This window comes from Elaeis guineensis, chromosome 5 (assembly GCF_000442705.2).
Source record: "Elaeis guineensis isolate ETL-2024a chromosome 5, EG11, whole genome shotgun sequence".
NCBI classification, from domain to species: domain Eukaryota; kingdom Viridiplantae; phylum Streptophyta; class Magnoliopsida; order Arecales; family Arecaceae; genus Elaeis; species Elaeis guineensis.
This window is the reverse complement of record NC_025997.2, coordinates 82936965-82959970: the sequence shown is the minus strand read 5'-3', so window position 1 is coordinate 82959970 and position 23006 is coordinate 82936965. Positions and strand designations below refer to the sequence as shown.

The 23006-nt window shown below is 41.5% G+C and overlaps 1 protein-coding gene across 7 annotated transcripts in view; it reads right to left on the bottom strand.

The window, feature by feature from the left end:
• The window catches only part of LOC105033322 (pentatricopeptide repeat-containing protein At4g04790, mitochondrial), a 99747-nt gene that overhangs the window by 8799 nt on the left and 67942 nt on the right, over positions 1-23006 (bottom strand). For 4 of the 7 annotated variants that reach the window (XR_003798893.2, XM_010908066.4, XM_073257985.1 and 1 more), the window contains 4 exons: positions 14325-14429; positions 4557-4721; positions 4336-4463; positions 4198-4267 (listed from right to left, as the gene is read on the bottom strand). Coding sequence is in view for 5 of the 7 variants with exons in the window: in XM_010908066.4 (XP_010906368.1) it covers positions 4198-4267; positions 4336-4463; positions 4557-4721; positions 14325-14429 (468 nt within the window). In the remaining 2 variants the exon portion in view is untranslated. The remainder of the gene's footprint in view (positions 1-4197; positions 4268-4335; positions 4464-4556; positions 4722-14324; positions 14430-23006) is intronic. The other 3 variants (XM_073257984.1, XR_012141558.1, XM_010908069.4) reach the window with 3 other exon arrangements.

Below are 23006 nucleotides of genomic sequence, written 5' to 3'. Positions count from 1 at the left end.
CTACAATGGACGTGTGAGGGCTAGATTTCTTAGTGGTATGAGGCCATGAGGTTTCATCTTTCTGCCTTCCTCTGCTTTAGTCTTTTAGTTCTCAATTCTTCTACAGCTAGTTCTGCTCCCTTCTCCTCTACTTGTTTCTCTATTTCTGCTCTTACTTTCCAGTGTCAATATGGAATTTTGAAAATCAGAACTCCAACTTATGTTTCCCCTGTTCGAGTGTTTCTGGTTTATCACCAATGTCCAAACCTCCCCTTTGCAGCACTCTGTCATCATTAGGGCCAGAAAGCAGGCCAGCCAGAGATCAGAGATTAGATCCAACCAGTGGTGAAACAAGGTCTACACTCTACAGGCCCATAAAAAGCTCATAGATTACTTCCCTTTAACAATAAAGCCTATTTTCTGTGTCGCACTTCCAACTCCAGTTGAAGTTCAATTTGCAGGAATAGCTCCACATTAGATGGACTGTTGCATAATAATTGTCTTTTTAATTTTATGTCCAGTCCCTGGCTTTCTATCTTCTTTTCCCATTAACCCTAACCAACATTTGTCCTTTGTCTTCATTCCAAAGCCCCAGTCGGTCCTGTTTCCTGAGCTTGTCCTACATGCTAGGCCATGGCCACTTGTTTTAACCTTCAATCTCCTATGCAAGGATATTCAACTCATAATGCTAGCATATTTACAACTTGGTTGCTTGCATTGCATGAACATCTCAAGAGTCACAAAACAAATAGCAAAGTAACAATAAATTTTAATCACAAATTTCACATCATAAAAGCCCACATCAGTTCAGGGTTTCCAGGACTTAAATCTCCATTTGTTAGCTCTTATGTTGAATGGCTTTGGACAACCCAGATGGTCTAATAACATATCATGACCATTAATATCATGTTCTCTATCTTTGTAGATAATATTTCCATTTCTGTTGGAAGCTATGAAAATCTTCCAAAACATAATTGTTGTTAAGCAAGGCTCTTAGATGTCAAGATATGTTTTATGCAACTTGAGATAATAATCTCATGGATGATTGCTTAGATTAAGATCCACGAAACCGAAATCGAGACCCATATCGGCTGGCCGATGGTACGAGTTGGTACAGATCCGTACCAGACCGGACCACACAGAAGAGAAGAAGCGAACCGAGGAAATGAGAGAGAGGAGACAGGGTGGGAGGGGGAGGGGGAGGGGGAGGGGGAGGGAGAGGGTGGCCGGAGGAGATGTCGCTGGTGGCAACAAGCAGGCTACAGGCGCGCTCAGAGGGCCGCCAAAGCCTCCAGTTCCTCCAAATCTCGACCGAGAGAGAGAGAGAGAGAGAGAGAAGGGAGAGAAAGAAAAGGAGGGAAGCCAGTGGAAAGGACATCGGAGCGCCTCCGACTGACCACCGTAGCTGCCGGACAGCGAAATTGTGGCTTGCGGCACCACAAGCATGAAATAGGGACGATCGCCCCTGTTTCACGAGTTTTGTTTAAAAGCCTCTGACCATAATAAAATCAGCAATGGGTTTGCACACCCATTGCCAGCTTTACTGTTTCTCCTTTTTTGAAAAAAAAAATCTTGAAATAGTTAAGCCCGCAATGAGTTTGCCGACTTCAACATTCATCGTTATTTTTTTAAAAAAATGTGATGAACAAGGACGATCGCCCCTGTTCTATGGCCGTGGCTCCGCCCACACATTTTTCACCATCCAGTAGCCACAAGTGGCTCTCTGGCGGCCTCTCCACCGGCTGCACCTTCCTTCAGTCCCGTCTCTCCTCTCTCTCTATCTTTTTCTATTAAATATCCCATCGAACGACACCGAGCCGTGGAGCCCTCCACGGCCCTCCAACGACATCCTCCCCTCTTTCCCTCCCGTCGTCTCTCTCTCTTTCTCTCTTTCTCATCCGATGTTCTAGTTTGGCTAGCCAAACCGTCCCGATTTGCAGCCGGTACGGCTCAAAACATCTTGAACCATCCAATTCGAGAAGGTTCGACGAACGCTGGCTTAGATAAATTGTCAACCTACAGACCTTAACACCACCCCTCACATGTGGCCCATGAAGGCACAAACAAATCAAAAACAACTTAAGAACAACACAAGTAGCAATCAGGAATAGCTCAAGAGAAGAAGAGACTCAAGATAACAAACAAATGGTATGATGAAAAGTGGGCCTAAATGGGGATTTGAATCCATAACCTTTGGTTGTTACCATGTTGACTAATCATGAGACCTCAAAAGCTTAAGCTTATAGGAGGATCAACAATGTGTATCATGCTTAAACTTCACACACATGCAGCCCTGGACCATGCAGGCACAAATGAGTCACAAACGACTCAAGGATGACCCAAGTAATAACCAGGAATGAATCAAGAGAAGAAAAGACTGGAGATGATACATGTGGCATAAATCAATGGACCAGAATGTGAATTGGAGCCTACAATTTTCGCTCTGATAGCAACCAATAACTGGACCCTAAAATACTAAGCTTATAGGAAAAGGATCAATGTATCATAACATCCCTCATCACAAGCAGCCAGAAGTGGAGGGATGACTAAGTCAAGACACTAGAATTAGAATAACAAATAATCAGGAATAATTAAATAGATAACTGGTATGGAAGTGATTCAAACCTGTAGCCTCCAGCAAACCTAAGCTATAATAGCATGTTAACTAACCAATTGAAACCAAAAGCTTAGGTTGATACAGAAATGTTCAATAATGTTATCATGCTTCAAACCCACCTCCCACATGTTCAGCTCAGACCACGCACATGGAGAGATTTATGATTCAAGACAAAAAAGAATTAACAAGGCATAATTAAATAAATAATCAAACAAAGGGGATTCAAATGCACGGCGTCCAGCAAGTCTGAGCTCTAATACCATATTACTAACCAACCCCAAGTATCCTTGCGACTACCATGTTACCAGCAAACCAATATGAAATATCCTTGTTGCTACCATGCAACTATCAGCTTTTATGCTTCATCTTATGTCTCCTGAAGGTGATCTGAAAATTTACTAGTGAAATACTTACAAATCAAAGTTTGCAGACTCGGTACCAGAATCCGTGCCGATTGCCGACCGATATGATACTGTACCATATCATTCCGGATATAAAAAAAATCAAAAAAAATTCCACCCAACAGCACAAAAAAAAAGAAAAAAAACGAACCGAACCGACCCCGAACCGAATCGAACTGCCCGATATCGGACAGTTCGGGCCGATATCGTACCGAACCGATCGGTTCGATCTAGTTTAGGCCATTTTTCGAAAATCAGGCTTGAACCGGACCGGTTTCCTGCCAATACGCTATTGTACGGGATGTACAGGCCGGTTCGGACTGGAACGAAATACCATGCTACAAATAGTTGTATTTGTTTGAGGATTTGTCTTCTATGCTCTACATGAAACAGCCATCTAGGATTCACCTAGACATGGAAAGAGTAGACAGAAAGATGGAGAGATCTGGATAGAGAAGTGTATTCATCTCTAAGATAAAATATATGTGAAACCTTAGGACATAGTTCGGCATACCATAATAGGTTAACCTGAAACTAGCATGCACTTCATAGAACCAAAGTTTAGAATTTACTTTCTAGTTTTGTAACGGGTGCAACATATAATGCCAGGTTTTACATCCCGACAGGATGGGGGGCATCCTGGCCACCTCATCCTCTTCCCATGAGAAAATAGGAACGGGACAAGGTCGGAACTCCGAAACCCATCTGTGAGGGGAGAGAAGATGAAAGAAAAAAGAAAGGAAGATAAAAAATAAAAAGTGAACAGAAAGAAGAAGAAGAAAAATGAAAACAACAAAGAAAGCAAGGGAGAAGACAGAAATGAAGGAACGAAGGAAGAAGCGAAAGAGAGAAGAAAAAAGGGAAAAAAAGAAAGAAACAAAAGGATAAAAAAAGAAAGAATAGGAACAAAAAGAAAGGAAGGTAGAGAAAACAAAAGAGTAGAAGGAAAGAAAAATTGGAAAGAGAGAAAAAAAAAGAAAGGGAGAGAGATGGAGGATATATATCGGGATGCATAATCGGGATAGTTGTCGGGATGGGATAAGACAACGGACGTCACTCGTTCCATAGAGATACCGAGACACCTCCGCCCCACAGGATTTAAAACCTTGTATAATACGACCAAATACTATGATGATAGAAATATACATATATTGTTACACTTATTCTTATATCAAATTAAAAGAGAAGTTGAGACCAGACCTGATCAATAACAATATATGTACTTGATTCATCTTTCTTCTGGAGCTGCTTAAGTAATTTAACAGCAGCACTGTTTAAAGAAAAAAAAAGCATTAAGTACAAGAAAAAATTCATAGTATAAAATCTAGTATTACATACTCTGCAATGTTGTATTGAATGCAATACAAAGCTATTCTACTGCAGCCATCAAACCAACTGCTTGAATCATTCAACTCCTCTAGAAGCTGAAGCAATCTATCTAACTCTCCTTCAGTTCGAAGGTGTTCCTGGAAAAGAAGATATTCATTATGCATTAAAAGAACATTGGAGTTTGTCCTCTGTTTAATAAATGTATGGGTTGACAGTAGCAAAGCGCTTACAATGAGGCTAATGACAGCTTTGGGCTCAAGGCTGCATCCCGCTTGCTTAATTTCATCATATATTCTAAGTGCATCAGATATCTGCCCATTTGAAGAAAGGGCTGATACAAGTACACTTTTAATTTCGTTTAGGAATTTGTTTGGAATGTCACGATCCAAGGCAATCTGTGGTTAAACAAGATGGTGTCAGAAATATTTCGGATATAAGCAGTGGAACCTGAAAATAATGTTAGTAAAAAAAGAGAAAGCAACTTTCAAAAAGATTTTAAAAGCCCAGGATGGCATGCAAGGAAGATTAACCAGGTGAATGAGAGAATTGAACAAGAGTTTCCAAATCCATCACAAAATAAACCATGCAGGTTTGTGAAGCAGAAGCCTCATAATTTTGGTCAAATGAGTATTTAAAGGTTGATCATCAAGAAATTATCACATTGATAAGCCACCTCCAAGAAGGCATCAAAGAAAAAGCGGATAGAGAAGCAGTTCGAAATTATATTTGGCCCCAGTTAGTGGTCAATCCCTTAGGAATGCTTTGTGCATAAAAGTAAAGCTAAAGAGAAAAAGTAGGGGCAACCTTTTGGACACCACAACTATCTTCCCCTTTTCCCTCCCAACACGACCGTTTGGGAAGAAAATTAGTGAGAGTGGAGACCAGCCACTTGGAACACTTTGTCGGATCACCTTGGTGAGCACCCCCAAGTTTAGAAATGAAGCTAAGGAATCTCATTTTTCTAATCATCGTAGTTTTCTATAAAGAGGATATGAACATGCACCAATGAATGTTGTCGGTGTAGTTTCAAGGTTAAGGTTGAAACTTGTTTAAGGACAGTTTATTTCTCGTTAAGGACAGCTAGCTAATGCCATGATTAATAAAGCTTGCAGATTCACTTGTTCCCATTCTAGTTTCCTCTTTCATGTAGGAGATGTTAAAATAATTAAAAGAGGATAAAACAAAGGATGATGACAACCTCAGAAAACAAGTTTGGATTGATGCTTCAAAGGTTAACTATGAAGTCTACTTTCTAAAGCAATTGATAGAAAAAATCAGAGAAAGAAAAAAAGTCTATATACAGTCCTCATTACTGTGAAGAAAGCTAGAAAAAAGATACCAAGAAAGATTTTAATGAGCTTTAAGGATTTATCACAATGGCGCATCAAAATCATTGAGGATATGTATGCTAGAGTGACAAGTATTAGGAGTCACCATGGACTGCCGTACCACCCCGAACCACTTGGTGCGGAGCATACCATACTATGAATGGCCAAACCACCTGAACTGGACGGTTCAGCCTATACCAAACTGAACCAATGCTAAGTCTGAATAGCTCACATGGTCGGTAGGGTTCACCATATAAATCTATAAATTATTATTAAATAGTAAGAAAACCCTCCACCCCCTCCTCCCAATAGTTCATCTTCAATACTTTGAGAAGACCCCCCACCATGGGGTTCATCTTTGAGGCTCTCCGTAATTCATCTTCGATGCTTCAAAGACCCTCTGCCATTCGACTTCGGTGCTCCAGGATCCTTTGAGGCTCTCCTCCACTCTCTCTCATGGCCAGTTGAACCCTAAGACCCACTCCACCACTCGAAGAGCACGACCACCCAACTTGAGGGACTCCACCATTGCCACCGCATCTATCAATTTCTAGTCCTGATTCGAAGCCTACAACACACGGTTCACATGTGAGTAGAATCCTCTCCCTCTCTCGATCTCTCATAGGGTTAGGGTTAAGGTTAGTGTTTTCTCCCATTCTCTCTCCCCCTCCCCACCCCTCCCCCTCCCCCTCCCTCTCCCTATTTTGATGTCCTAGAACAGCATGGCAAGGACCCATGCCATGCCGGACCAGTCACCAACCGATACAATCTCTAGTACCAGTTTAGTGAACTTGTCCATGTTACCTGGACATTAGGCTGCCAAAGTGCCCAAGTGTCAGATATGAAAACAAGATATGTATGTATGTATATTATGTGTATATATATGATGACACCGATGACCTATTATGCAACCCTCTCTCTTAGTCTCTCTCTATCACCCTCCCTGTTTGCTCTCTCTTGCCCTCCCCATTCCAGGAAGCCCTCTGTTTCTCTCTCGCTCACCTCTCTCAGTCGCTTCAGCTAGGCTTTTGTCATTGTTGTACCACCACCCGAACAATGAAAACGATGATCCGATAGCATCCCTCCTCTCTTCCCCTCTCCATTCTCTCTTGCTCCCCACCCCCCCTCTTGTTCTCCCCATTTCCCCTCTCCATCTCCATCCCCTTGATCGTGGTATAACTCGGGTCAGTACAGTAACTGGTACCTACTGAATCAATTGCTTCCTAGTACAATGCCAGGTACCAATTTGACAAACCATGATTTGGAAATCCCTAGCCTATCCATCCAGTGGTCAGAAACATGCTAGGTAATAAATGAAGACACATATAGCAAAACTAGAGAAAAAAAGAGAAGTGGTGCTTTTCTAGTATTCTATGATAGACTAACATTTTGGTTACCTAAAAAGGAATTCTACAAAATAATAATAAATCCTAAATTGCTGCTTGTCTTAGAATATTAGGCAATAAAGTCCCAGGAAAACAAGGAGAGTCTAGCAGAATCAAAAAGGCTTAGGTGGATGTGTGGTAAATTTAGGAAGGAAAAGTTGAGAAATGCATATGTTAGAAGAGCAAAAAGAGTTGTACAAATTTAAAAAAAATGTGACCAACAATTGATTAAATTGAGTATTAACAATAGCGGTTAGATATGGAAAAGCTTGAAATAATTCCAGAGATATGGAAAAGCTTGAGATCTCTAGAGAGGGTGCATCCTAAGCAGAAATTTTCAGGAGATAAGGAAATTACCTATCATATCTTTCAAATTCAATATTTTAGTGTTTTCTGTGCTGGGAATCAATCTTACAGTGAAGATAATAAAAGTTGCAGAGATTCATTTATTGCTTTGGTAATTCCAGCAGGCCCTTTTGACACTGTTACGATCATTAGGCAAGAACAAGTTAGATGCTCTACAGTTCAAGCTAATTTTGAAAGCTTAATTTCTGGTGTTAGAAGTTGCTCTTGTTGAAGGGAAAACTAACACAACAATATTTGATCAACCTAAAGTCAATTTGTAAATTTAAACTGAGACTATCATCGGTATAAAATGATTATCCACTACTAAGGTGGCTGTTTGGTTGGTATTTTACTTTGCACGATTGTTGTTTTGAAATACAAATAACATTGACCTACAGTATTTCTACATGATACATGGAGCAGCTAGAGATGAATGATTGAAGAGTGAGATCTTGCAGATTTACATGGAGCAATTGTCACTGGGAGGAAAATGTAAAGAGTAAAAGAGAGCAAACGAGAGAGAGAGAGAGAGAGATCATGAAGTAATGAGGACAACTTGGCTGTAAAATCTGACAGGATTCTAATAAATGAAAAACTGAATCTGTTCTTGCTAGAACTTCACAATCATTTGCAAGAATTATTTTTGAAATAGAGCATCTTCATCATGGAGAAGGAACACTGTCCCATGATCATTTATCTTTCATATACCCCACTCTGTTTCCTGATCAATTATGTTCCATGCCTCCCCTTGAAGCAATCAAATAATGATTTGGCATCCAGTCACGAACCCATAGTTATAAGGTCAATTCCAGCAGTTGACAAGGGCATAGCACTGAGTACCAAGCAAACTGCTTGAAATCACTAAGCACCAAATAATATCAAACTTGCCAAGCCACAAAGAAAGTAGAGCCCTTTTAAATTGGCCTATTTGAAGGGCTCCAACTTTAGTTTTGTGTGTGGAGAGCTCGTGGGAAGGAGGGTCTTGCAAACCCAAGTCCCAAATGTTGGATTTTTGACAAATAGAAACCAAGAATATATTCCAAGCAAGATAAGGCATCCTCCACACATTCTTTTGATTTTCTTGTACAAAAGAACAACATATTGTTGTATTTTAACGTGAATGCAGGAAACAACATTTTTCTTAAAAATTATCACTATCAAAATTTCTTTGGTGGAATGGGGTTTTAGAAAAAGCCTCCCCCTCCCCATAAGAAACATGCTAATTCAAAAGAAAACTGATGATATAATCTTTCGTTCTATTAGGATTTGACGCCTCGAGATTCGGTCCACATTGAGCCCACAGCGAGGTTCGCGACGAAAAACGGAGCCCAACGAGATCAAAATCACCTCAAACGGAGTCCGGACGGCCAAGATACGTGCTTTTGAAGCTTGCACGGAACCCGAGGAGATGGAGGATCGCCGGCGGCCGGCGGCCAGCGGCAGGCTGGCAGAGCGGCGACGGCGTGGCCACAGGAGGCAGGATGCCGCCTAGCGTGCTGCAGCCCGGCCCAGGCACGGCCCAAGCCCAGGCACCCAGCGCAGACGCGGCCCAGGCCTGCACGCGCGGGCCAGCCCAGGCCCAGGCGCCGCGCCTGGGGCCTGTACCCTGATCTACCGTGGACCAGGTGGTCCACGGCCCAGCGCGTAGACCGCGTGGGCATTTTCCATGCGTTTCGCGCGGTCCATGGCACTATTCCGTGGCCTGATCGCGATTGGACGGCTCTGGAATGTTGCGGTCATGATCCAATGGACGAGGGGGTTATTTGGGCTTGATTAGGAGTCTTAAACCTAATCTAATTGAGTTTTAAGGTCTTTAAAAGCCCCTGATCTGTCAACAGTGGGTGTGAGTGGCTTGGTTTCTCACGGGAACAATAACCCGTGGTGGTTTCTATTGTGAAGACCTGTGGACGATGCCCCGAGGTCTCGCATGGGTGCGGAAAATCCCATGAAGAGAAAAATCCCGTGAAGAGAGAGATGCGAGGACGTTGAGAGGAGGAGCAGGGCACCTGGACAGCGGACATCGATCGTTTCAGGGGTTTAGGGGGGTTTTCCAAGATAGAGAATTTTTGTGGAGGAGAACTTTTTGTGAGGGAGAAATTGAGTGTACGAGGGTTGAGGGTGAGATCTCTTGTAAATTTTTTTTTCATAGTGAAATTTTCATGCCCCATGGAGGCGAGCCATTTTTGGCTGATCCACGTATTTGATTGTTTTCTGTTTTATTTCTTCTTTCTTCCTGCTGCATCGTGCAGTACCGAAAAGATCTTGGGAGGTGGTGTCCGGGCCAAACATCCACCCAACAAGTGGTATCAGAACGAAGCGGTACAAGGACGCAGATTGCAGCGATGGTGAGTAAGACTGAAGATGGAGAAGATAGGACCAATCAAGATGGAAATCAACAAATTTGATGGTAAGAGCAATTTCTCCTTGTGACAGGTAAGGGTGAAGGATGTGCTCATCCAGCAAGGGTTGATCGATGCTCTCTTGTGCGACGAAAAATCAACCACCATGAAGGTGCAGGATTGGAGACTGCTATAGATGCAGGCGGTGAGTACCATCCGCATGTACTTAGCGGATGAGGTAATGATCCATGTGCTGAGTGAGACTTCTCCGACGGTGCTGTGATCGAAGCTCGAGGAGTTGTACAGAACAAAGTCTCTCACCAACACTCTTTTCCTCTGGAGGCAGTTTTACCAACTGTGGATGACCAAGGGACAGAGCATGCAGGAGCATCTCAGCCACTTCCAGAAGATCCTCACCGACCTCAACGTTGGTGAGAATGTTGAGAAGACCAGGGCGCTGGTTTTGCTAGCATCACTTCTACCTTCGTATGAGTCCTTGGTGACTGCTCTTCTGGTGGGGAAGAGCACCATCAAAATGGACGAGGTCACCACGACGATACTCTAAAACGAGGTTCTCAGGAGGGAGAATCGACTTCGAGCTCAGGTGGCGGTAGCTCAGCTTTGATGGCTTCTGGAGGAGGCGGTAGACAGAGTGACAGGAGATCGCGACGAGGACAGTGCAAGTCCAGGAGGGACTTGAGCAAGACCAGATGTTACCGGTGTGAGGAGTTGAGGCATCTAGCCAGAGATTGCCCTCAACTCAAAAATCGAACAGGGCTGCTGTGACGACAGCCAGCAGTGATTCAGAGGGAGATGTCCTGGAGATATCTGACGAGATATCTACTTTTTTCCAGCAGTGAATATTAGATTCTGCATGCACCCATCATATTGTTGCAGAGAGCAGTTTGACTCCCTGGAGAACAGTGAGGGCACTATATATCTGCTGGATGGATCGAGCTGTACGATCAAAAGCATCGAAATGGTCAGCTGGAGGACACATGATGGTGCAGTGAGGAGATTGGAGGAGGTTCGATACATATCCGATTTCAGGAGTCTTATCTCACTTAGCAGACTAGATTCGAGAGACTACAGGATGGTAGTTGGTGGAAAAATCTTGAAGGTGCTACGCGGCGATAGGATTGTGCTGGAGGGGAAGAAGGGGAGCAGAGGACATTATTACCTGATGGGAAGCCCAGTATGAGGTGGAGCTTCGGGAACCAAGTGGAGCCCAGAGCGAGGTGGAGGTGGATCGGGCACGAGACAAGAGACTCGGGAGGAGGAAAGGCGATGTCGCAAGGTGAGATTCCTATTGCCGCAGGATAATGCCCCGAGTAGATCTCAGATCAGGAGCACAGCATACGATAGAGATAGGATCGAGCGGCTTGGCTCGACTCCTATGTTTGCCCATCCATGATCAGCAGGCGATTGCCCTAGGACATGGGGGCGAGAAGATCCAGAAGCTCTCGGAGTTAGGAGGCCAAATATCGAGTCGAGGTGAAGATTGTTAGGATTTGACACCTTAAGATTCAGTCCACATTGAGCCCACAACGAGGTTCGCGACGAAAAACGGAGTCCAACGAGACCAAGATCACCTCAAACGGAGTCCGGATGGCCGAGATACGTGCTTTTGAAGCTTGCACAGAACTCGAGGTGACGGAGGACCGCCGGCTGCGGGCCGACGGAGCGACGGAGGTGCGACCGCAAGAGGCGGGATGCCGCCCAGTGCGCGGCAGCACTCGGGCCAGGCGTGCAGGGCGCGGCCCGGCCCAGGCGCGCGCGCGCGGGGCGCAGCCTAAGCCCGCGCACGCGGGCCGGCCCAGGCCCAGGCGCCGCGCCTGGGGCCTGTACCCCAATCCACCGTGGACCGAGTGGTCCACGGCCCAGCGCATGGACCGCATGGGCGTTTCCCACGCATTTCACACGGTCCACGACACTATTCTGTGGACTGATCGTGATCGGACGGCTCTGGGATGTTGCGGTCGTGATCCAACGGCTGAGGGGCTTATTTGGGCTTGATTAGGAGTCTTAAACCTAATCTAACAAATCCAATTGTTGAACACTTGGTCACTTAGAATGTTAACCTACAAGCATCTTCGCAATCCCACCATTACACTTGGTTCTTTATTTCAACTGAATAAATGAAGATTCTCCATTTTTTCTCCATATTGTGGCTTATGGCAACCGGTCCACCCACTATGGACCTTAGTTACCTGAAGTGGAGACAGGTGCTTGAGCAGATTCAAGGATGGACACATAAGTGAATCTTTTGAAGCACTTAAAATAGGGAAGTGCTTGGGAAGCAGGTGCACGTGTGAGTAAATGAGAGATTCTGAAGCACATGCAGCAGCTAAAGTACATTCAGGCTACCAAGCAAAGAAGGAATATTTAGCTTTTCTGCAAGAAAATTTGGAAATTTGGTGGCTGAAGAACAAGTTTTTTCCCCATTAATAAGGCAGACCAGAGGAAAGATGTAACATTAAATTTCTCTTCTACCTCTGTCCTTTTATTTTTATCAAAAGATAACCAATGCTCCAAGCCTGAAACTGTCTTCCTTTTAAGTCTTCGAAAAGGTGGTATAGCCATGATGAAAATAATTATACACTTTCAATTAATGTTAAGATTCTTCAATGAGCATTTAGCTTGCGTGCAAGCAGGCCATGTGACCTAATTTCAACCCATACCCAACTAGACTGAACTTGGCCGATACCAAAGTTGAGAACCATTCGTTGTGTTTGGTCACAAACAAAAATGTGAATTTCAAGTCGAGTAGGTATAGATCAATGCATAATTGGGCTTGACCAATTGGACCCAAACAGACACTATAAGACCCAGGAAAATTAGTGCAAGATATAGGTGGAGTCTCTTAAACTTAGGCCCAATGAATTGACCTGAAAACGAAAGGCACCAAGTGAGCATGTTGTTTCTACTTCTGAGCCTTAGATATGATGTCAATTCAAGTGGTTCCAGATCAAGCTAGAACCAGACCCAACCAAGCCTATTTCATACCTTAAGTCATCAATGTATCTCATATGACCAAATTTTCATACACAAATAGTTTGCAAATGGTATGCGTATGTTTTAAAACTTAATCTAATATCCAAAAAATAATTATATATATTACCCTGCTTGAGAAATCCAACAATACAATAGAAGGATAAATTCACTGCCACATCCATATGCTATGTTGATATCTAATAGAATTTTGGTCATATCACAATAGCTTATTCTTGCAGCACCAGAAAGACTTCTAAAAGCCAGATAGCTTCCAGCTACCAATAATAAGTCTCCATGGACCACATTATGAATTATTAATGACCTAGAACATCGTCAAGAAGGCTGGCTAGAAGTTATTACATAAGTTCCTTGGTCCTATAAGTACACAAGATCTTTCCGCCAAAACCAATGTGGAACTAAACATGCACCTATATAGGTCTTCACATACTCTCCTTGTTTAAGCCCTCACATGCTCGCCACAAAATCACAAAAATCACAACTAGCTCGTGGTCAACCTCAAAAGGGCTCGTGCTACAAAGTCCCATCACAAAAATCACAACCAGCACGTGGTCAACCTTAAAAGGGCTTGTGCTATAAAGTCCCCTAGTCTACATAAGTAATAAGCTAGGTCCACTCTAATACCATTTGTGAAAACCTAGGACTTGGATAAAAAGGCAAGTAAAAAGATATTATACGGGTTCCTTGGCCCTATATAAGTACCAAATATCTCTCCAATGCACAACCAATGTGGGACTAAACATATGCCTAAACAGGTCCTCACATGAACAACATACATATTCAACAAGAACACAGCATGAATTTGGCAAGAATGGTTCATTAGGACTATGATATACACATGAAGTAATGCCATGAAAATTTCATCAAGCAAGTGCATCTATTGTGGATATATGCCACATGGATATCAATGTTGGATATTCCACTAGTAATTCATGCATACATTTATTTGTACAGAAGCTATACTCAAGGTTTTAAAATAGAATCCACCGCCATCCTGTCCCGTCCCGACACTTAGGATAGAGAATGTCCCAAGATGTCCTAATCGGGACACTGGGATGCTAGCAGGACGGCCCTGTCTCAACACATGGGATGGTACCCCGTCCTGATGTCCCGCGTGACGTCCCGCTGCGACCTGAATCCTTGACTTATACTGCTTCATGGAGGTCAAAACTTAATAGCAAATTAAGCAATAGTAGCATGATAAACACAACCCCAAAGAAATATATCCGCATTTGTAACGGTACCCATTCACGTTGTAGCATATGTTGTATAGGTCCTTATAACTAGATATGGTCGGGTGTAGTTTTGAGCATTGTATTTATTGAGCATCCATGTTTGCCATTTAGATACCATGATACTCTAATATTGAGATTGGGAGATCAAAACAGACTCCAATGCATTGAACAATCATACGCTATTAAATGTTAGATGTTTCTTAACAAATATAACCTTCGATATGTGGAAACGTGTTCTGGATTGAGGGAGAAAGAAGCAAATCAGATACCTGCAACCTCATGCAATATTATAGGAACATACATGTCATAAAAAATTTCTGGAACATAAGTGCGCATATAAATGGCATGAATTACCTCTTTTGCCATTTTAAAATTTCCAAAATTTGCATATGCATTTATAAGTGCCATGTAGACATGCTTTGTAACTTGAAGCCCAGCACGCTGCATTTCCTCACGATACTGCAAGCAGTTCAAAGATCAGAACTCTAGCTAGAGGACTAGGGTGACTCACCATAAGCTACAATGACTGTAGCATCCCAGGTATTCATATAAATTCACAATAAGAACAAAATAATAACAAAAATTCTGTCAAGGTGTGGATGAATGTCTAAGTCTCTATGATGACTGGCATATTGTGCTGGAAGATTTAATAAGTAACATGTGATGGACTCTAAATGCACAGAACTAAAAGATAATTTATGTGATTGTGTATAAAAAAGGTAGATAAGGGAAAAGTAGAATTAGCATAGGAAGCATAACTACATGCATCACAATCCAGACAATGTTTATGGTCTGTATACTCTGCCCAAGAATTGCACCTCCATTGTCATAAACTAGATGGCAACTTAAAATGCATCTTTCATTAAGCATGTAAAGAATGGAAGAATCAATGGCAATAACAATAGCAAAGGGCAGTAAGTGCATGATTTGCATCAGCGGTAACAGTTATTTTCCTGTAAGACTCAAGTGAAGACATAGTTAGCGGTGCTTCCTGGGTTGCCATTTCTCCTACATCTTACCTAAGATGATGAAGAAAAGGGTTAGGGAGTAAGGAGCAGTTCAATAGATTGATGCAATGCAATGATGTTACATCATGGGATAATTTAGAAATGTCTTCTCATTCAAAGGGTCATCATCTTCAGAATTGAAATCTATGAAGAAAAGAAAGCATAGTGATTGTATGAAAAATTACTGTCCCACAAAAGCCAGAACGTATGAAGTCTGCCAAAAAAAAGAAAACACATAAAGAGGATAACATAATACGATTTATGCAGCATGTGTTGATATGTTGCTGCAAAGTGCCTCAGGAAAAGATGGAAACAGCATACTCACAAAGGAAATGTCAGATGTAGAAGCTTCAAACAAAAGTAATACTAGATAGATGCATTACAACAAACAGTTAGCTTAACAATGAGATTTTGTCCCTAAACTTATTGCCCAAAATTCTTATCACGAACTCTATCAGTCAACAAAAACATTAAAGATCCTCACAAACACCATCAAAGCTCTCTTAGCCCTCTCATCTATTTCCCTTTTCTTTTTAGCCATCGATACAAATATGAGACTCTCTAATTATTACGGCCTTCTCTAGTATTTTCTGCACATGTACACAAGTTAATTAATCCATTAATTTATCCTTGTTAAGAAAAACCTCAAGATTTCCATAATATATCATAGTGTTGCTTAGAAATACCATGCTGTGAAACAGCACCATGATACACCTTTGCGTTTGTAACCTAACAGAATAACAGCACTGTAAGTTTTGCAAAATGGATTGCCAATATGCTAAAGCAACTACATAAATGGTTAGGCAATCTAATTACCCATTCATAGTGTTCGACGTTTTTTTCAGTAACAATATCCACTAGATAGTCAAGTGGCCACTTTATCTGGGGGGTAAGGAGGAAAAATGAGATCTTTATTGTGAGGTAATACAGGAGCCATCTATCACAGCCTTTCTGTATCCAACATTGATATGTAAGACAGTTGGGCCATATGTGAATCATTTCATTTCGATATTGTTACATAAGATGCTATAAAGCAAATGAGATATTAAATGGAACAAAATTAGATTGAGAAAGCTTAATGCATATCACAGAATTGTGATCACTTAAATAATAACTGATGCAATCACTGAAGGCAAGCTTGTGGATGATTTCTAGACTAAAAGCTTCCAGTAATCATTAGCTGCTCTAGTTTAGTCAAACAAATGTTATTAATTGATTCATGTCTAATTAGTCTTAGCTTTATTAATTGAGTCAATAGTTGGATCCATGTCATTTTTCATTAAACTCCTTATTCTTTTATTACTTTGCTGAACCATTAAATTAGAAGAACATTAAGATGTTTTGTTTTATTTTTTTTACTTGCTCAACAATTTACCAAGCATAAAGCAATCACTGGCTCGTAATTCAGTTATAAAGGGAGCAGCATTTTGGTCACAAGCCACTGCTGGGCCATCTAAAATGGTGGCTGCCCCACTCCCACACCGCCTTCGCAAGAGACCCATAAAGGTTTTCAGGTAATGATGAAGATGCATGTGAATGAAGGCAGCAATTGTTCCCCCATTTCAGTTCCACTTTTTACTACATGGAGTCAGGTGCGAGGCCCTGGTAAGTTTGCATACCTCTTGTCTTTTCTTTATTCATCCACTTTCATTCTCTCAAGTAAGGCTCAATCCTGGAGCCTGCTGCCCAAGAGTGAGTGGATATCTCATCTATTTGCCTTTTCCCTCTTCCATCTCGTCTTCTTTATAATTTTCTGAATTTTTCCTTATGTTATTCTTCAAACTCTACAACCTCAAATGATAGGTGAAATCCTAATAACCCTTTACATGTATTCCATTAGGAAGCATGACTTTTAGGTCATGTTTAATGAAATTGTAGATCTGAAAAGAAATTTCAGCTAGCCATAGATTTAATCCCAGCTTTCTGAAGTCCATCAACGCTATCTTCTTCCTTCCCATGGACTGTCCTACATCAACAATGAAGGTTGGGCAACAAGATGCAAGATCTTGAGACCTCAAAAGAAAAAAAAAAAAAAAGAAAGGTGACATATAAAACACATAATACCAAAGTTACATCCACATCAAGTCTCACAAAAATACACTCATCATTTGGAATGTGAATGTTGAGTTGCAAGTGCTGATAGAAAAGCTCTAGAGCCTATTCAAGCCAGTTGTAATGATATGCTTTTCCTTTCTGCAAAACTATGACTAATTGAATTGTCTTAGTTGTGCGTAAGATGATTATGGACATAGCTCAAAAGGTGCATTGAGTTGAAGGCTTTTGGCATTTTCAGCACTTTGGCTCGAACATTTCTTTAGACATATTATTGATAGCTAACAAAAAGTTTGAGCTTTTGGGTACATACTTATTATTCTTTGGTCGATAGCATGGTTCGTCAAACCATCCTGAACCGAGCAGTTTCGAACTGTACCGGCTACAAAACCAGGACGGTTTGGCCTTCCAAATCGGAACACCGAACGAGGGAGAGGAAAAAAGACGAAGAGAAAGAGAGAGAGGGGAGGGAAAGTGCGGCCGGCGGTGGCCCGTCGAGGCCATCGGAGGACCATGGAGGCATCCGCGGTTCCGTATCCTCCGATAGGGCATTTAATCAAGAGAGATAGAGAGAGGGGGAGCGACGATATCAAAGAAAGGTGCAACCGACAGAAAGGCCGTTGGAGGGCAGCAGGTGGCCACTGGACGGTGGAAAAAGTGCAAGCGGAGCCAGAGCCGGAGCCACAGCCACAAAACAAGGGCGACTGCCCTGTTCATCACTTTTTTTAAAAAGAATGATAATGAATAATGAAGCCAGCAAATGCTGACTTCACTATAGTCGGCCTTTAAAAGAGAAAAAACCGCCACAGGCCATGATCTTCATCCGACGGCCTCTTCGTCGGCTTCCCCTCCCTCCTTTTCTTTCGCTCCCCACCTCTCTCTCCATCTCTCTTTCTCTCAGCCATGATTTATCAGAGGAAGCCGAGACATTGGCGGCTCCCAGAGCATGCCCGCAGCCTGCCTATAGCCACCATCAGCATCTCTTCCGGCCACCCTCTCCCTCCCTCCCCCCTTCTCCCTCCCCCTCCGCTTTCTTTTTCTGCTCCTTGGTTCCTTTCTTCACTTCTATGTTGGTTCGTACCAATCCGATCCGATACGGATCCGTACCGATTCGTACCGCCGATCGACTGACATGGATCCCAATATCGGTTCCGCAAATCTTAGTTGATAGCATTTATTTTATACCTTTATAATCTAGTTTTCTTTCCCAGTTCCCACTATCCTCAAAAGGATAATTCTAATGTAATAGGAGAGGATTCATGAACTGCATGCATCATCATTTGGCTGAAAGTAAAAGGAAAAATACATCCATTCCAAACAATGATCTTGTTCTCGAGGGAAGGATTGATAGCAACAAGTTACCTAACGAGACTTGACTAAAGAAATGGGGTAGAGGATGATATCGGCTTTTTGTATGGAACGACCGCACGCTAGAATGTTAGGGTGGGTATTTGGAACAAAAAAAAGGCAGCAAGAGAGGATGATAATGTGGGCTTGGAAAAGAAGTCGAAGCATACAGCAACTCACAATCATATGTCAACGAAAATATTCCATAACTCCCTTGAGGCCTATTTGGATAATTGGGATGAAAATCCTATGGGATTCGTGGGTTGGACTAGTATAACCGGCAAAATAATTGCATTACAGGCTGAGCTAGGCCTATATTTATAAATAACTAGGAGTATGAATTCTATAAGATTTTTGGCCCAATCATCCAAACGGGCCCTTAAAAGAAAAGACAAAACAAGCAAGCTGGCAGAAAATCCTGAAGTAACAGCATTAAAGGTGAAAGTAATCAAGAAATGATACGGGAAATGAATGAAGAAAAGAGAAAATAATGAAGATAAAGCTGTAAGTAGAGTGATTGGCATTAAGCTTGATGCAAATGAAGCATGTAGAATGGAAAAAGATGACATGCATTAGGACGTTAGTCAGACAATAGTTTATACAGCAGGTGGATAGTTGATTAGTTGTGGTTATAGAAATAAAATACAGGTAGCTATTTCACAATCCTTCCATAGACTGCGCTATAACAAAAAGCTCCTGTAGACTGAGACTCATAGTTTTGGTCCACAGGTGAACCATTATATAACTTGCGGTCCCTAAAGAGAGATTTTAAGCATGAAAAAGCCAAGAATACCCCTATGGAGCGCCCTATCGACCTTAGACTTATAAACAACATTAAATTGCTCAATCAAACAATAATCATGGTTAAATCTAGGCCAGTTGAATGCGCATCGTACGGTAGTAACTCGCTCTTTCTCTCCTTCCTCCAATGGTGATGGCATCCAACTATGACCTCGATAGCATCCACCGCTCCCTCCGCGCCCCCCCTCCCATCACCTTCCCCTCCGACTCGAACATTTCCATGTTCCCATTCCTCTTTTGCCGCATGGCCGCTTTCCTTGATCGCCTCACCCTCGCTGACGCCGACTCCAGCTACTCCCGCACCTTCCTCCAGCTTCGCTCTACCGTCTCCTCTACCGCCACCAACCTCATCTCCCTTGGCATCCTCCTCATCTTCTCCCCCAACTCGCTCCATTTCTCCATTTGCTTCCTCGCTATCCTCTCTTGGCACCATCGCCACCGCCATCAACCCCCTCTAGGCCATTACTAAGATCTCCAAGTAGGTTAATGACTCCAATCCCAAGCCCATCATCACCGTCCTCATGCTCTGGCCCAACATCGCCCCCCTTGGCCTACCTATCATCATCCTTGGCCCCAAAGACTCGCCTTTAACCCCCTCCACCCACCTTCCCATCACCTACTTCTCCAAAATAATCTCCAGGTAAAGCTGGCTGGGAAACTCATGCCTTCTCAACCTTTATTATGAAAAAAATATGTCTCCTCTATTTATCTTTGCAATTCTTGAGAAGGGCATGACCCGTACTTTGGTATGTGGATGTATTGGAGATGGTGCAGAATTTAAGAGTGGTAAAGCTGATATTAAGAAAATAACGGATTACATATGGGTATACAATATTTGAGGTTCATTGAGGTTGTAGTTGTTTTACTTAAGGAAGCTTTCTTTTGTTGTCAGGTCATGTATAATAACTTTGATAGCGTGAGCTAACATATGTATGATAAGCATTTGCTTTCCCTTTCTTTCTTTATGCCTGCACAGTGACATACTTGAGCAGTTTAACTGGTCAACTAGTCATGACTAGAAGAGAATTGATGGACAGAACAACATCGCCCTCCAGAATATGGTACACAATTAATCCAACATGCACACAATTAATGTATTATAATATATAGTTATTTTAATCTAGTACACAGTTAATCCAGTATAACATATGATTAAGATATCATGGTACATAGTTAAATAAACATGGTACACAGTTATTTTAGCCTTACATAGTTAATTGAATGTGGTACACAGTTAAACAAACGTGGTATACAATCATTTTAGCCTAGTAAATAGTTAATCCAATGTGGTACACAGTTAATCCAACAAGGTAGAGTTAATGCATCATGGTATACAGTTAAATAAACATGATACAAAATTATGTTGCCTTTGTACACAGTTAAGGTATCATGGTATATAGTTAAATAAGTGTGGCATACAGTTATTTCAGTTTAGTACATAATTATTCCAACATGGTACACGGTTAATCCAACATGGTATATAGTTAATGTATCATGGTATACAGTTAAATAAACATAATATATAGCTAATATATCCTGATATGCAGTTAAAGTATCATGGTACATAGTTATTTTGGCCTGGTATATAGTTAATTCAACATGATAGACAGCTAATCCAACATGGTACACAAATATTGTATTATGATACACAAATAATATGGTATATAGTTATTTTACCCTAGTATATAGTTAATCCAATATAATGCACAGTTAATATAAAATGATACACCATTAAATAAACATGGTATAAAGTTATTTTACCCTGATACATAGTTAATTTATGTTAGATTAACCGTGTACCATGTTAGATTAACTATGTATCATGATAACTATACACCATTCTATATTAACCTTGCACCATACAAGAATAACTATAGATCATGTTAGAATAATTGTGTACCATGCTAAATTAACAATGTACCATGTTGGATTAATTGTGTACTATCTAGAATAACTGTGTACAATCATCACTCAAAATGGGCAAACTTTTCACTCAACCATACATAAGTACCCATAAAGGCTTAGGAAACTACCTTGTCATAGAGCAAACTAATTAAAACACCAAAGTAGTTGATTATATAAACTATCACAAGATTCCTTCCTAACCCTCCATCCCCACCTGTCCAATCCCATTGAGCTGAAAGAATTAAGCATTCTCTAGACGTACACAATCGTGACATAATGACCTATAGCTTTAGCGTTTTATCCCCACTCATGACCCACCCCCCTTTCTGAATACTTTTGTCACCTTCCCATCGCCCTTGTATCTATATTATTATTATTATAAAGAATGCTAATAAAGGGGTAGTACGAGTCCCTCACCACCCTCACTTGTTTCAAGTCTAGACTAGGTAGAGACAGATAAGAGTGGAGCAACAAAGGAGAAGAGGACCTACCATAAAAAAAAGGAGAAAGAGTGATGGAGAGTGGAGGCAATGCATTTCTGAGGTAGCTGAGCTCTGGTGGTGAGATTTATCAAGGTTAGGACTACTACTCCAAAGGTGGTTCTAAGATGTAGGGAAAAAAAGAGAATTAAGAGTGGCAAAAGATGGGAGCCATGGGAGTTGGAGGAGAGATGATGGTGGCGAAGAAGAGGATGATGGTGGTGATAGATGAGAGCACGCGGGTAAAGCATGCCATGATGTAGGTGCTCGCCCATGTTGCCAACAAGGGCAGCCTCCTTACTCCCCCTCCACGTCTTCCCTCCCCATCACCACCATGCCCTAGAGGCGGTGAAATAGGTGAAGAGACTAAGGTGTGCCATGGCACTTCCATCCCCTCTCCTATGCTACTTATGCTATTATTGCAATATTGCATTCAAGAGATAAATAACACCAAGAGAATGCCCTACAGATTCATACTTTACCATTATAACAGAAATAGCGAGTGTTGTTTGCCCAGTTCACCCTACATGAACTATGTTGGATACAAAATGATGGCTGTCCATGGCAACCATTATTAGCCACTGCAATGGGTAAAAATGGACCATGATGGCTAAATAATGGCACTACATGATTTTCTTGTCACAGTTAACAAACTAAAATAAATTTCTCTGAACTAACACCATACATTGTTCTGAATGAATAATGAAAATGCCAAATGGCAGCCATTATTTACATTATTTTAATTACTATACCGAGATAGCCTTGATTTTATTTTCCGAGACTACATTACTGGAGATATTAACATCCATTTACCCTACAGGTCTACTTATTTGAGGTTTGGTCTAAAGATCCTTCTCTGCTGTCATTATATGAAAGCTATATTCTATGTTAGATAAACCTCTTCAAATTCTTCTATACTACCTAGGTCATAAGTCAGAATAATTATAAGCCTAACCACCCTCCTTGGCCCTTGGACTAACAAGATGCCCTTATTATAGGGGCAACCCTTGGTCAACTTCCAGGACCAAGGAATTTCAAAATACATACAAACATACATATCTTCTTGTAGAATAGATTTTAGTAAGATTTGCATTCCTCATTTTTTAACTCCAACCTTCCTATGTCAAGTTTCACCTTAGAGTTCTCAAATCTGCTCCATTAATCTTTTTTCATGCACTTTATTTAGCGCCTGATACTCTAAATTTGTACAACACATAAAATCTTGATGTGCACCAAGTACCCTTTTAAGTTCATTTGCATATGTCAATAGAAACACTTCAGAAGCATCTTCATGCTGCTCTAATCTTGTAACAAGTTCAACATCTATCTCTGCACCTTTTATAAAAATTACATCCCACAAGTCAAAAGAATAGCTTTTATGAGCTTCATGTCCATTATAATGCAGACTCCTTATCTTCTAAGCTTCCTTCCAACCATTCTCCATT